This window comes from Ruditapes philippinarum, unplaced genomic scaffold (genome assembly GCF_026571515.1).
Source record: "Ruditapes philippinarum isolate M1 unplaced genomic scaffold, ASM2657151v2 ctg2705_1_1_1_1, whole genome shotgun sequence".
NCBI classification, from domain to species: domain Eukaryota; kingdom Metazoa; phylum Mollusca; class Bivalvia; order Venerida; family Veneridae; genus Ruditapes; species Ruditapes philippinarum.
This window is the reverse complement of record NW_026865715.1, coordinates 80,238-96,178: the sequence shown is the minus strand read 5'-3', so window position 1 is coordinate 96,178 and position 15,941 is coordinate 80,238. Positions and strand designations below refer to the sequence as shown.

The window sequence follows — 15,941 nt, the reverse complement described above, 5'->3', positions numbered from 1 at the left end:
AACTGGCGTTTTGTTAAATGTATTCAATAAACAAGGATAACTTTCAAATAAAACAACTTTAAGCATTAGGGGGTGGAAAAGTGATGTTATGAAACAGTGCAAAATTGAACAAGTGATAACCAACTTTGCAAAATGTGATTCTGAATAAAAATAATTGAAACTGATACTAAAATAGCACAAAGAATAAACAAATGGCAAATTACATTAAGACAAGCAAGAAAAACTGCTAAAGTTGACAACAGTTCACTTAAGTTTTATTCCTTATGAAATGTAAAATGCTAAATGACGAAATATATTACAAAGTAAAATAAGAAGAAGAAATAATTTCAGCTATATCTACATTTATAAAAATAAATTCAAGTTTAATAATTTACATTAAACCTAGTTTTGAGCGTTTCTCTATTAAAAAGTTATTTGAATATTACTTAATTTAAGAAACATATAGCTGAGATCAGGGAAAGCGGTTATTCAGCTGAAGAATACCAGTTGGCTAATGGGAGGCTCACAGGTCCACCGATAAGGCTGTTCAATTGTATATTCTCATATAATACAAAAGACAGTGTTGTAATCTCAGTGGAAAACAATCACTTTTCTGTTATATAAACAGTGACAAAGTCCTTGTTACAAAACTCTAATCTCAATAAGCTTTTAAATTTAAACTAAAGATAAAAAATGCTAAAAGATATGAAAGGAACTAATTAAGTTTAATTAATTAACTAAATGCCAAAAATATAAACCTATTTTCCTGAAGTTTCCTAGCTGTTCCAGTCTTTTAAAGTTATTATTCCTAGTGTTGCCAAAATTCTGTTGAAAAGAGGGTCTGCATCCCAATTTATGGCACAAAAGATGCTGCAAATCTCAACAACAAATCAGAAATGACCATAATGGACTTTCCTTTAACTAGGTTGTGTGAGATTTAGCAAAATTACTAAATTACATATATTTGCAAACAAAAATGTATTTCTTAATCTACCAATATGTATTTACAACAAACAAATACAAAACAAAGTGATAATGAACATAATGAAATCAATAAACAATAAAACATTGACTGATTGTTTGCATAAATTCACTACAAATAATGGAACACACTTTGGGTTTGTCTAAGTGGTCTAAAAGAGGTTATTCAGGTTTAATTAGTCAAATATATAAATAGAATTCTGTAATTATCACTCTTAAAATGTCAAATATATAATCAAAATATACTTATCTTATTTCTAATTCTAAATTTCTAATAATTTATGATTAAAGTAAGTAAAATGTGCAAAACAAAAGTGATACATGATTCATCCCTAATTCCATAAATAGAATGTCCCCTGGAACTTAAAGTAGTACCAAAAAAAGTAGTTCCCTTAAAATGTGTTCTAAACTCAATATTATTTACATAAAATACAGAATTATTAAAGATACATAATATTTATACTGTGAATAATAAAAAACAAAAAGAAAATCATCATTAGAATACTTGAATACTTGTTAAAATGATGAAAATAATTAGCCCTAATTTAGCTAAACAAGAGTGACTCCCTTCCCTAGTTGTCAAGGGAACCTGTAAGACTTAATCATGATTATCTCCCTTGATCATAATTAGATATCTAATGATATTGATTAAAAATAAATGAACAATGATGTTACTTTAAATTACAAAATATGACATAATATTTACATAATGCAGCATAATCAAATGAATAGATTCCTAACTTTACCACAGTACAAACAAACAACATATCATAAATTTATAACCATGTATCTGTTTCATATTGTCCACTAGGAACTGTTCCAGGCGACTTTCTGTTGTTCACAGATTCATACAAACACGGGGTATTTTATATGGATGTTGCTACACAAAGAGTTAATGCAATACCTATTACAAACATATCTAATCCTATTGCCGTTGACTATGACTTGCTTGAAGAAAGAATATTTTGGACAGATGTCATTTTGGCGGAAATAAACAGTATTTCCATCAATGGTTCCGGACAGAAGAACATCCTGAAGTCTCAGGGTAAATATGTCTTTTATGTTTTTATGATAATTCATTTTACATTTTGTAATGAAGATCTAAGCATACTATTTTACTCATCTCAAAATATGTATACATTGTTCTTATAGCTATACATAAAAAGAATGAATTCTCCTGAATGATAGCCAAAACTTGTCAAAAGGCATAAACTAGCGTCATACAGATAAAAAGAAAAAAAAATCCGGTGATCTCACAGTTTGATTTAGCCTATTCATGGACGGTACTGGAAAATGCAATTTACCGTCCACCCCTAGCATCTGTCTAAGCAGAATTCAACATTAAATCATAAACATAATTCAATTTTGAATTCAGAAATATCAATGGATGTGTTCATACGGCGGTTATCACGGAACCTTCAATGTGACATTTTTGTGTCATTCCATGAAAAGCGGCGTATGGTCCCCAAGAAAAAGAAAGCGTGTACTCTAAACGAGAAAACAATGGGCAGGAACTAAATAAAATGGAATTTTGAAAGAGGATTACAGGTTATGAAGCCTGCATATCACATAAGACAGCATCAGACAAATTTAAGAAGTAGACACCATATCTTAATACAGTTTTCAAGTAGGAAAGATGAAACTTAAATACCACAAACGTGTATATACACAGCATTGTAAAGAACGATCTTTAAGGATAAATAATATAACATCTTTGATTATATACATGGGGCGACCTTTTACGGCCTCCACACGGCACCAATTACACTGGCGTGGCAATAAAGTAGACAAAAAATTGACAAAAAATTAATTCCTAAAGATCATAAAATCAAAAACGACAAATTTGAAAATATTATAGACTCGATTTGATTGAGCCTGTACATGGACGGTAGTAGAAAGTGAAGTTACCGTAAGCCTTCATAATAAAATAATATTGTGAATCTAGAAAAAGTCGAAAAATGGCAACAAAAGACTCTGCTTGATATGCGAAATGAAAGTATTATCGAAACAGTAGGAATTAGACATATAATGACATCACTGAATGTGATAAATACCCTCACCAACTGCAAACAGCATTTATTCCTACAAGATGTTCCACAAACAGATGCCAAACCTGCCTTTTTCATATTATAAAATGTAAAACACTGAAAGAAGCCTTTAAAGAAATAGTCTGTCACAGGCCAAGATCATATTTTGAATACCATCTTATGAAAGTATGGTCCTGTAAGTTTTTTTAGAAGTAAAATCCAAATATACAACAGTTTATAAAACTAAAATAACACATTAAAAAATCATGTCAGGCAGTAAGTAATATTAACTTCACTCAGTATAATGACGTTTTTCAGCATGTTATTGGGTCCAAATATTTATCACATTAACGCATGTTTTACAGAATTCAAAAATATTCCAATAATTATTCTTGAGGGTCCAGTACAATAAAAATGTCATTTCTTTAGTTTTTTAAATGAAGGACTTATCCAATATGTTGTTATGGCTAAATATGAAGTAATAAAAAATATTTTTATATATTTATGAACATAATTAAAGGTCATTATTATTCTTAACCTTTTACCACATGAGCATATTGTGAAAAATGGTTGTTTTCATTGAAAAACCTCCTGTAACGAGTTCAAAATGCTATGAAACTATGAAAAATGCTTCAATACTGATGAAACTTGGCACAGATGTTGACTGGACCATAGCCTTCGTAACAGCATGCTCAATCTTAATTTTCCTGTAACCATGGCAACGGGGGACGTCTCAAAATTGCCAAAAATCACTATTTTGTATTGTTTCCATCAAAACTGATTTCATAGTGCTTCAACTTCTCAATGGATTGAGATAGAGTAAAAGGCTTTTCAGCGTTGGTTACACGTTACCTTTAGATTGACCTGAGGCCATTTTTAGCCTGTCAAATGTCCAAAATTTTCTTGGCGATGAGGGGGACTGCCGCCCCTTCAAACCGTCCAAACAGAAGGGGGCACACCTTGATGTACCAATTTGATGGGGGCGGCGCCAAAAAGTAATCACTTTTTAACAACATTTCTCAAACAAAAGAAAACAGCGTTTGGGGCCTAAATAGGGCATTTTTGTCACTGAGGCCTCAAAAGGGGGGCGTGCAAAAAGCCGTCAAAACACGTCTATATGAGGTAAAAGGTTAAATTCCTCTACTTGACGGTTTATCCTAGATGATGGTCATGCCAAATTTTAAGTAATCTATTAAAAATGCAATTTTGCAAATTTTACCAATTTCAGTGATTTGGTCTTTATTGACAATGTCATTCTAAGTTTAAATCTACAACGCGACAAAGAACAGTAAGCGTTGGTTTGTCCAAGCATCAATCAAATCCATTAATTGAGAAAAAAAGTTATGGGTAAGTTTAGAAATAAGAAAAATGTTACAATAAAGGTCAATATCAAATTCAGTTTTACCTGCTTGAAGGAACTTACTAATATTATTATACATCACATACTTAGAATGAATACAAAACATCCAATGACAACAAATTATGGCCATTTTAAGCAAAATTCAACAACTTGACTGCCTCTTTTCTACAAGTGCCTGATGTTCTGATCCCGTAAACCGAAACCATTCACCCATTTTTAACCTTATACTTATAAAAACAACTTTCTACTTCACACTAAATGTTTATACAATACCAGCGAGCAATATATGGGAGGTTTATTCATCTTCATTTGACAAAAATCTGATTGAATAACATCAGAAATGGTCATTTTAACCTGCTACAAACAGCATGGCATTGTCTGAAGTTATAAAGAATCGAAATGTAACAGTATCTTTTCCATTTCTAATGCAAAGCCTATTAAGCTTAAACGAATAAACTATTAACTAGTTAGCCATCATTTTCAATTTTGTCGCATTAAGTTTTTCTCTATCTTATTATAAAATTTATGATAAATTACTTAATATTACAAACATGGGGTAAAACATTTGACTAAAAAAGCATTTGTAAACCACGTCTTCTTGAACTGTCCATTTTTGAAAGAGTGCATTTGCAAATGAAAGTTGAACTCTAAACGCATGCGGAAGTAGGTGAACAGTTTAGAACGTTAATTGGTATCCTGTTTGTTTCACTATCCGTAAGGTTTGTCTTATTTAGGAAATCAAGAAATGTACATATTTCAAACTCCATACGTTTAATATTCTTGTTTGATACAATGTTTTACACATGTAAATAAATTCCACGTTACTTTCATTAAATTATTCCGCATCGTTTTTTTTCCAGGATCTATTCTGGATGGTCTAGCAATTGATTCCGAGCTGCGTCTATTGTTTTATACGGATACAGGAAAACATGAAATTGTAAAAATGAAACTAGCTAAAACCGAAATAACTGTCTTATTTGATTCGTCTGTTGAGAAGCCTAGGGATATAGAACTCGATTCATCTAGAAGGTGATTGTCATTCTGTAATTACAAAATCCGACAATACAGGTAATATTTACCTGTGTCTTTATATTTAAGATAGCTGATGGTATATAATGTCTATTTTAATTTTTAAACCAGAACGACATATCTCATGCAAAAATAAAGGTAGGGATGAAAACAAAATATGAGAAATATATTATGGTAAATATGAATGACAAATTGTAAAGATTAAAGTTTTTATTTGTTTCTCTTATACAGAAAACTATATTGGACAGACTGGGGTTTGAATGCAAAAATTGAAACAGCATACTATGACGGGACAAACAGAAAGACTATCGTTAACACAAATTTAAAATGGCCTAATGGTATTGCTTTGGATCATGAAGGTACACTTTCATCCTCATACTTTCAGTGTATTCTTTACACTATGTCTCTGATAACGCAATTATGTACAGACTCAATCAAACCGAGTCTGCAATTCTCTTGTAATTCTATTGTGATTAATGCTTCTGAGGGATCACATTGTTTCCAGGTTTTTATTAATCGATTTTACTCATAGATGAACATATAAAATTAAAAAGATATTTAGTTACTCTATTACCCAAAATAGGAAGATTCGTTTTTAGAGGAAAGATCAATTCTGACCCTTCTCAATGTGTCGTAATTCTCTCTTTATTTATGTTTCTCTGACAATCTATGTCGATTTGAAATTATTGATTTATTTCAGTCGCATTTAAATTTAAATTCAAAATATATTGCTATCTTCTTAAGAATGTCGTGTGCACTTAATTTTTTAACTGAAAATCTATCCCAAATGTATGCTTATTACTCACCAAAGATCATAGTAAAAAATGTCTTTCCAAAGTTCTGTTGGCTCACCCACACACACACACACACATATATATGTGTGGGGGGGGGGTGTGCGCGTGTGTGCGTGCGTGTGTGTGAAAAAGTGTATGTTATACTCATAGTTGTAGCTGTTATTTAAAAAAAAAACATAAAGATGTTGGAGTAATTTTAAAAACTCATACATTCATACATATCGATATTCAAGAAAACGTTCTTAATAATATAATATTGCCATAAATTATTATTTAAGCTGAAATTATCTACTGGTGCGACGGTGGTACAGGGAACATTGAAAAGTCATATATTGACGGTACAAACAGGCAAATTGTGCATAGAGCACCTGGGTCTCATTTCTTTGGACTTGCTCTTTACGGTGACATTCTTTTCTATACACATTGGGGAACAAGGTAAAGAAAAAAAATTATATGTCATTAACCTTCAGGTTAAGGGGATCGGTGGCCTAATGGTTAAGGTATATGCCTGTCAACCCAGGGATCATGGGTTCGAGCTTAATTCATATGACACTAATACTTGTTTGATCCAGAAAGCGGACTCGAAAGCGATTATTATAAGTTGCAAGAACTTGCTTTGTAATCGAGCTTAAATAAAATGTTTAAGCCTAGACATTGGCATCAGAAATTACGATGATAAACAAGCAATTATCATAGTATTGCAAGCAATCTATAAGCCCTCTACCTATAAGAACCCCAACATCATTCTGAAGGGTCATTTAATTTTGCCATTGAATGAATGAAATGATTGTACTTAGATATGTTGATTTCTTAATTTGTCTGTATCATAGCAATGTGTTAGTTTCCCTGCCTAGTAAGGACATTATATTCATACAATAGATAATCAAAAGGTCCAATTTTCACAGGATGAATAAATACGAGGGGTGTTCGGGAAGTTTAAGGACTTTTGATGTATTTATTTCCTTAATGGTGCGTTTTTGTCCATATTTCACAAAATGTAATTTAAATATGTGCTAAATATGTAGCATAACGCTCACTAACAAGAGTAGACAAATACCGCCCGAAACTTGTTTCTATAGGAACCGCCTAACGCATACCCGGAGCACTCCGATTTTATCGTATTTAAGTTAATGGTACCGATATATTTTATTGATAATAATTTTCTTAAATTACAATGGATAACGCCACGAAAAAGCACGAGAGTTAAATAAAACGTCAACATCATTTCCTGAAAATTCCACTCGTAAATCGTTACAATTGTTTGAATAACAATGGTTTTAACATCAATGGTGCTTAAGATAAGATAAGATAAGATAAGTTTTATTTCAAGTCGGCAAGTTTTCAACAGTACAACATAAGCTCTAGGAGCTTTTATAACCGACTGTATATAACATAAAGTATAAGATCAACAAATATAAAACAGCTACAATAAAAATTGATTAGACATGATGTATACATAAAAATAGACCTTTTTAGATATTTTTATAAAAATAAATCAGATGCAAAAAAACTAAAATGATAGTTTACCCAATTCTACTTCACTAGCTTGTATATTAAACTATGCTTACAATGTTTAGTATCTAAAATTTTACTTAAAATTCAATAATTTAATAAACCGATTAAACAATTAAAAATTTAATAAATAATTAAATAAATAAATAAATAAATGAATAAATAAATAAATAAAAATACTAAAAATATATATTATTTAAATATGAAAGACTATGGGTCATCAGACAAATACACAAAGACAGAAGGGATCATACATGTAAGTCAACAGTTGAACTCATTTAACAGCTAGCTTGAGTCATGCTGGAAAGATAAGCAAAAAAAATAAAAACAAAACAAAAGATCACCAATACAGCAACATCCTATCTAGAAACTAACTGATAATATTAACATAAGCAGGAATCATGCAAGAAAAGCAAAAAAGCAAAAAAAAAAAAAAAAAAAAAAAAAAAATATTTACACTGTTTACCATTCCAGGATGAAATTAACTTTTTAAACTGAGCAAAATTTGAACATTTTCTTAAATTGTCAGAAAGAGTATTCCATAAAGCAGGTGCAGCATACCTGAAAGATTTTTACCAGTAGTTGTAGTTCTTACTTATGGAATCTGCAAAATATTTGAATATTGAAAATCTATACCAGATGTTTTCTTGACAATAAGGTCAGACAGAACAGCAGGAGACATAACATGAAAATTTTTGAAAGTTTCAATGGCCATAGCCCTAATTCTTCTTATTTTAGAGTTGGTATATTATCTTTTATCAGCATATTTTCATAACTTGAATTAAAATCATTATAGATAAATCTAAGTGCTCTTTCCTGTAGTTTTTCCATCTTTTTAGTATTATTTTCTGAACAGAAATGCCATGACATAGGACAGAAATTAAAATATAAAAGTATGAAAGATTGTTAACCTATTTGTTTGATTTAAATTGTGACCTATTCTTTTGAGAATGTTTAACCCATTACGTTAGATACACGCCTTTTAACGCCTTTTTTCACCCCCCCCCCCTTTTGTTGTCTCAAATGGTGAAAAAATGCCTTATTTAGGCCCCCAACACTTGTTTTTGTTTGAGAAATGTTGTTAAAAAGGTGACCTCTTTTTCGGCGCGGCCCCCAACCAAAACATACATCAGGGGGATATAACCCCTTCTGTTTGGGGGGTTTGAAGGGGGCGGAGTCCCCCTCATCGCCAAGAAAATTTTGGACTTGTGAGAGGCTATAAATGACCCCAAATTGATCATAAGGTTACGTGTAACCGAGCTTAAAAGCATTTGACTCTATCTCAATCCATTGAGAAGTTGCAGCACTTTGAAATCAATTTTGATGGAAAAAATCAACGCAAAATAGTGATTTTTGGCAAATTTGAGATGTCCCTTCGTTGCCATGGTAACAGAAAATTTAAGCCTGAGCATGTTGTTACAAGGGTAATGGTCCAGTCAATATTTGTGCCAATTTTGATTAGTGTTGAAGCAGTTTTTATAGTATTATAGCAATTTGAACTTGTAACGGGAGACTTTTCAATGAAAACAGCCATTTTTCACAAAATGCTCATGAAGTAATGGGTTAACTGATTAGCAGCTTTTTTTACATATATTGCTTATGTGAAAATAAAAATTTAATTGTTGATCAATGTCGATGCCAATGAGTTTTACAATTTCGTCACATGTTATTTCACTTGTATTTAATGATATTTGTCTACTGGTAGCGCTGCACAATAGCCACGAGAGACCGTTTATTATACCAAAAACCTACAATTGTAGCAATATTTGTGACATTATATGTATACATATAATAATGCAGTGACATTTACAGTATGTTAAAAGATCTCTCAATAATAAACATCCGCGTCATCGGAAAACACGACGTCCAGTAAAACAAACAGAGAATGTTACTCTGATAAAACCTGTGTCCGATTTAACAAGTTCAGTGCCTTCCTCAGCGGCGTGTGTGGACTTCACACGAAATATTAAATAATATAACATGAATGTTCTAATAACCTTTCAACTAATACATATCTTTATAACAACATTTTACCAAAATTTACATTTAGTAACCACTGTTTATTTATCTATTTTTAAATTTATGAACTTGAAATTTTAAAGCACGTGTTTATTAGCAGTGGTGCACGCTAGAAACTGATACCTGTATCTCTACCTATCTCAATGTTATCATACCATTCATTTCGATTGGTCAGTTTGTAACAAAACAATCAAACATTGGTCATCTTTAACTCATGTGACTTATTCAATCGTAACGTGCGGACATAACTTTACCGCTATATACGTAACGCGGTAAAGTTTAAAGTCTCCCCTTTACTACAAATAACGTAACACAAATATATATTTCGCCTGGTAGCGCTGCACAATAAATAGAAACCATTAACAAAAACAAAATAAAAAAATATGAAAAATATGTTCTTTTGTAATAAAAAATGATATGTCCGAATCTTTCTCTTTGTGGAAAGAAATAAGTTATACATGACTAAAATATTCGAAATCACATCAAATATAAACAACATATTAGATTTTCAAACTTTGAGAAATAGCTTACACAAATCATGAGAAAAATGACGTCAATAGGCGAAGTTGAAGTCAGGGCAATCTTCAAGTTTTGTGTAGGAATAGAAAAGACACCAACGGAGACGTATAAAATGATTTAAGCATCTAGTACAACAAAGAAATGCTGTAGATCGCTAGTATTTAGATGGCATGACATGTTCCGAAACGGAAGAGAGTCATAGAGGATGACAAGCGATGCGGTCGACCATCGGTGGTTTCGGAGTTTTTCCGGAAATCGAACCACAGCTGCGTGGTCGCGCTTTGATTCCGGGTTGGAATTACAGATTTAAACCCAAGAAATAGTCTCGTCATTCGACAACATCTGGAACGAGGACACGTACGACAAATTGGTCAAGAAGCATAGAAAATGTATCGCTGTGAATGGAGAGAAGTAAGTCGATATGACGATCGGGGAAATTTGACGTTAACATATTTAGCACTGACGTGACGTTAGCGTGCTCCGGGTATGCTTCGGTGTATGTTTTGTTTTATTGGTAATTTATTTTTTGTTTGATGTTTTTCATTGTAATTTTTACCGCTGGCTGTAAAAGAATTTAATATTTTTATGGTGCCTTTCTTAAATTTCAATTCCTATTATTTATCAAACTGCAGCAAAAGATCTTAAATTTCCCGAACACCCCTCGTATAAGTAATGTTTCAACTTTTCTCTATTTTAAGTAGATTTGTAGGAAAAGTTCTTTAAAAGTGATCTCAGGAAACAGTTTTTATGAACAGATCGACAGACAGACGGACTAAAGGACACTCTTAAGTTACTTTTTTAACATCCTTATGTATATAGATATAACCTTTTTACTCTGAAAAAGTGTTGGATATCCTTCAAAAGAAGGGGCTTGATACATATAGATTCTACCCAAATATAAAAATTAAATTTAGAACATTTGGTAATTATAAGTTGATCACGATAACGTTTACATTATTCGGTCGTACCATTATTATATAATGCGTTGTTCAAATATTCAGTTATTACATTCATCTTTTTATTACAATACAGAAGAATTAATGTGTGTATGAGCGCGTAAATCCGAGTAGTGTAGTGATTAGAAAGTTCAGGTTATAAGGCCCTAAAGTTATAAGCATTTTGGGCGGTCAAAATTTGCAATTTTGCACATTCCGATCAGTCTTGTTTTACCTGTCAGCTTGTATTTTACATTGTCGCGTAAGTACTTATATAAACCTGCAATTTATTAGACGTTTTGCAAAATTGGAAGTTAAACTTATATAGATTAAGCAAAACGAATGTTTTATTTTTAATAGTCATTGAACAGAGTTTAACAGTCATTGAACAGAGTAAAATGTATCATTTATTTTATTCTATTTGAAACTGAATTCCATTCGGCACATTAAAAAACATTTGGCTCAGTATATATTTTTTTCATTTGCTATTTATTCTATTTCGTCATTTATCACCCACCATCGTCGGTGTTGACTTTAACTCAGTCTTTATTTGTGAATCTGTGTAAAAGTAGACTTGTGTGTATGAAATTCACGAGGAACTGAAATTCTGATAGTTGAATGATATATTATATATTAATATATATATATAAACAAAAACAAACAATAATAATAAACAGAAACAATAATGCTTTTTTCCAGGATTCGAACCAGGGTCTCTACGAAGCGAACTACGCTATATAGACACCCCTATTTGTCAATATTGTTGTAACAGATAATGTAAGGAATAGCGAAGTGATGCTGTGATTCTGGGATAGCACGATAAACATATTTATGATCGAATGTACATCATAACAACAAACAATATGTAGCGCAGAGTCTTAGTGAAATATTTCTATTTACTTTCTAGTTCAGTAATGACTGTTTCAACAAATGGGAGTAACTTAAAAGCATTCGGTCCATCACAATTTGGAAGACTCAACGACATTCATGTATTTTCTAATAACGGTAAGACTATTTTCATGTGTATAATGTCCAGTGTTCAAGATTAATCGTATAGCCATATATATAATGCATTCGTTATATAACTAATAATACTACAGACAAATAAAAGTTAAGTCTTAAAAACAATTGCTTTTATTCCTACATAACAATGTCTCATCATCATCATCTCTATTGTACATTATCATCAAAACATGTGCAAAAGAATTCAGGCTTGTCAGCGAACACATTTTGGCATAAGCTGTGTCGAAGTAGAAATCCGTCACGTGTTTAATTAAAAGTTAGACATTAAAGACAATATGAACTGTGTGAACTTTGGAATGGAAGGGTGGATGGGATGCAGTTCAAATGTTTGTTTGTTTGTTTGTTTGTTTGTTTCATTTTACGCCTTTTTCAACAGTATTTCAGTCATATAGGCGGGTAGTTTCCTAACCATCGTTCCTGGAGAGTTACACCAGTACTAGACTACCTTCCTCCGCGCTAAACTACCAAAGCATCTCCCGGGGATCGAACCCACGCCAGAGAGGTAACTGGATTAGAAGTCATCGACTCTAACCCCTCGACCACGGAGCCGGTGCAGTTCAAATAAACGACCGAAATGATATATGAGTAAAGCTATGCAAACATATGGAAAACCATGGCTGTCTGATATCGTTCTTTTTCAATTTATTTAACCATTTGGATAATATATAAGTTCACTTCGACTATATATGTTTTGAAAACACCTTCTTATTTAACCGGAATCCATTACATCAATCCACAGTTACAATATATGAAACCATGCCGTCAGTGTATGAAACCAAGGTAGCTATTTTATAAGTTGATTTTATCAATATATGATACCAATTCTTCAATATATTGTACCAGAGTAGCTATATATGGAACCAGATATCCTTATATGAAACCAAATTATCAATATATTAATTCATTTTTACAATATATGAAACCATTTTATCAATGTATGGAGCCAAAGTATCAATATATAAGTTGATTATCACATTATATGATACCAGATCTTCAAAATATGGTACCAAAGTAGCAATGTATGGAACCAGATGTCCTTATTTGAAACCGAATTATCTCTCTCTCTCTATATATATATATAATTCATTTTTACAATATATGAAACCATTTTATCAATGTGTTGAACAAAGTTACCAATATATAAGTTGATAATCACATTATATGATACCAGATCTTCAATATACGGAACCAAGTAAGTCATGTATGTACCAGGTGTCCTTACATGAAACCGAATTATCAATATATTAATTCATTTTTACAATATATGATTTCATTTTATCGATGTATTGAACCAAAGTATCAATATATAAGTTGATTATCACATTATATGATACAAGTTCTTCAATATATGATACCAAAGTAGCAATGTATGGAACAAGATGCCCTTATATAAAACCGAATTATCAATATATTTAATTAATAATTAAATCGTTCTTACAATATATGAAACCATTTTATCAATGTATATGTTGATTTTTACATTATATGACACCAATTCCTCAATATATTAACATAGGTTGCTAGTATATTGAAACGTACCAGGGGTCTGCTAGCCCGGACACACTTCAATATCGACACGTGAGTTCTTCTCAAACACACATAATTGGAGGGAAAATAAGGACACCTGAAATAATATTAACACAACAATTTATTAAATATACATTTCACAAACAATAAAATTCGTATATAGTGTATTGTGTTGATGGGGTCTGGCTTGGGCTCCTCGTCTTAGGTCAGGAATATTCTTCTGTTACATCTAGATAAGATGAAATGAAAGGCTTGACAAATACGGTGTCACGTCTTGCATGTGGTCTGGTACAAATTCTCTTGTAGGAATTACCATGAAATGCTATAAGGTTGATGGGGTATCTAAAATGGTAACTACAAAATACAGATGATTTAATATAAAGCTTCTATATAAACTACTACTGGCATAAAGTATTATATACCTTTCTGGTGGCTGGAGATACATCCATTTTCAATATAATATAGATTGTAGCTTGGGTGTTATCTGGTGGCTATCTACCAAGGTACTGACAATTTTGGCAGATTCGGGCTGCTATTAATAGTCTCGGACGCTGGGTGGCTAGCTTGGCTAGGGTGCCTAGCTTGGCAGTATCGTCATCGCCCCGATGACGTCACTGCCTAGTTCGCGCGGGCAGAAATTTAGCCAATGCCAGCTGCTATGTTTAAATTGGCAGCGTGTGGCTAATTAATCTAAAAACGGCTACAACGTAGAAAATAAGTCATTTAAAGTAATATAACCATCGCAAATATTAAAAGATTGACGTAATTTGTGCATACAGTGTATGTTTTGATGATTAAAAGTTGATGAAATAGAGTTAATTACTTTGGTACTTGAGTAGTTTCCGGATACGGGTTTATTATCGGACCTAAAATGATGGACCTGATCGTTACAATATGAATCCACTTTTCAAATATATGGAACCAAATGAGCAAAGCGCGAAACCAAAATGTCATTATATTGACGGGACTTTTTTAAAGGCTGTATTCTATCCTTGCACGGGTAGTACAGTTTCGCGCCAATATTCTTGTGACTGTGAATAGACAATCGTGCTTCACTGCTTGCATATTGCACATTTTTTAAAATAAGGAAATATTTGAATTTACCGTCACATTCACTTTGGCCTTAAAATGGGCTGGGCAGGCAAAACTTATCGTTATATATGTATTTAAAGTTTCAAAGTCATAATTTAAGCTTCTGAGTCGTATCGATCATTAACAAAAAACATTTTTAAAAGATAAAATCATCTCGACCTAAATTTACCTTTGATAAAAAATGCGCATGGCCAGTAGGACACATAAAAAATAATGTACTCACAAAAGTCAAGTAATAATTGATTTCATGAAAAGTGTATGCATTGTAATAACAGAGTCCAGTGACCTTAGCCTTTGACTTGTTGACTGAAAATAGGCTATTTTGGTTCCATAAAATGAAAATTGCTACCATAGAATGTAACATCAACTTATATACTGCTACTATGGTTCAATACATTAATAAAATGGTTTCATACATTGTAAAAATAAAAAAAGATATATTGATAATTCATTTTTATATAAGGGCATCTGGTTCCATATATGGCTACTTTGGAACCATATATTGAATAACTGGTATCATATAAAGTGATAATCAAGTCATATATTGCTACTTTGGTTCCATACATTGATAAATTGGTGTCATAAATTGTAAAAAATGAATTAATATATTGAAAGTTCAGTTTCATATCAGGACATCTGGTTCCATGCACGGCTACTTTGGTCAATATATTGAAGAATTGGTATCATAAAATGTTATAATCAACTTATATATTGCTACTTTGGTTCCATACATTGTTAAATGAATTAATATATTGATTATTCGGTTCAATATATGGATATCTGGTTCCATATATGGCTGCTTTGGTACCATATATTGAAGAATTGGTATCATATAGTGTGATAACCAACTTATATATTGATACTTTGGTTTCATACTTTGATAAATTGGTTTCATATATTGTAAAATGAATTAATATATTGATAATTCGGTTTCATATAAGGATATCTGGTTCCATACATGGCTACTTTGGTACAATATATTGAAGAACTGGAATCATATATTGAGAAAATCAACTTATATATTGCTAACTCGGTTTCATACACTGACAGTATGGTTTCATATATTGTAACTGTGGATTAATATAATGGATTCCGGTTAAAAAAAGATGGTGATTTCAAGTCATATATAGTCGAAGTGAACTTA

The 15,941-nt window shown here is 31.7% G+C and overlaps 1 protein-coding gene across 1 annotated transcript in view; it reads left to right on the top strand.

The window, feature by feature from the left end:
- Window positions 1–435: 435 nt before the first annotated feature.
- The window catches only part of LOC132730064 (low-density lipoprotein receptor-related protein 4-like), a gene marked incomplete at its 5' end in the record, with an annotated part of 40,814 nt that continues 25,308 nt past the window's right edge, over window positions 436–15,941 (top strand). Inside the window, 6 exons of the mRNA XM_060715915.1 lie at window positions 436–508; window positions 1,772–2,005; window positions 5,208–5,376; window positions 5,608–5,735; window positions 6,449–6,605; window positions 12,063–12,160. Of these exons, the coding sequence (XP_060571898.1) occupies window positions 436–508; window positions 1,772–2,005; window positions 5,208–5,376; window positions 5,608–5,735; window positions 6,449–6,605; window positions 12,063–12,160 (859 nt within the window). The remainder of the gene's footprint in view (window positions 509–1,771; window positions 2,006–5,207; window positions 5,377–5,607; window positions 5,736–6,448; window positions 6,606–12,062; window positions 12,161–15,941) is intronic.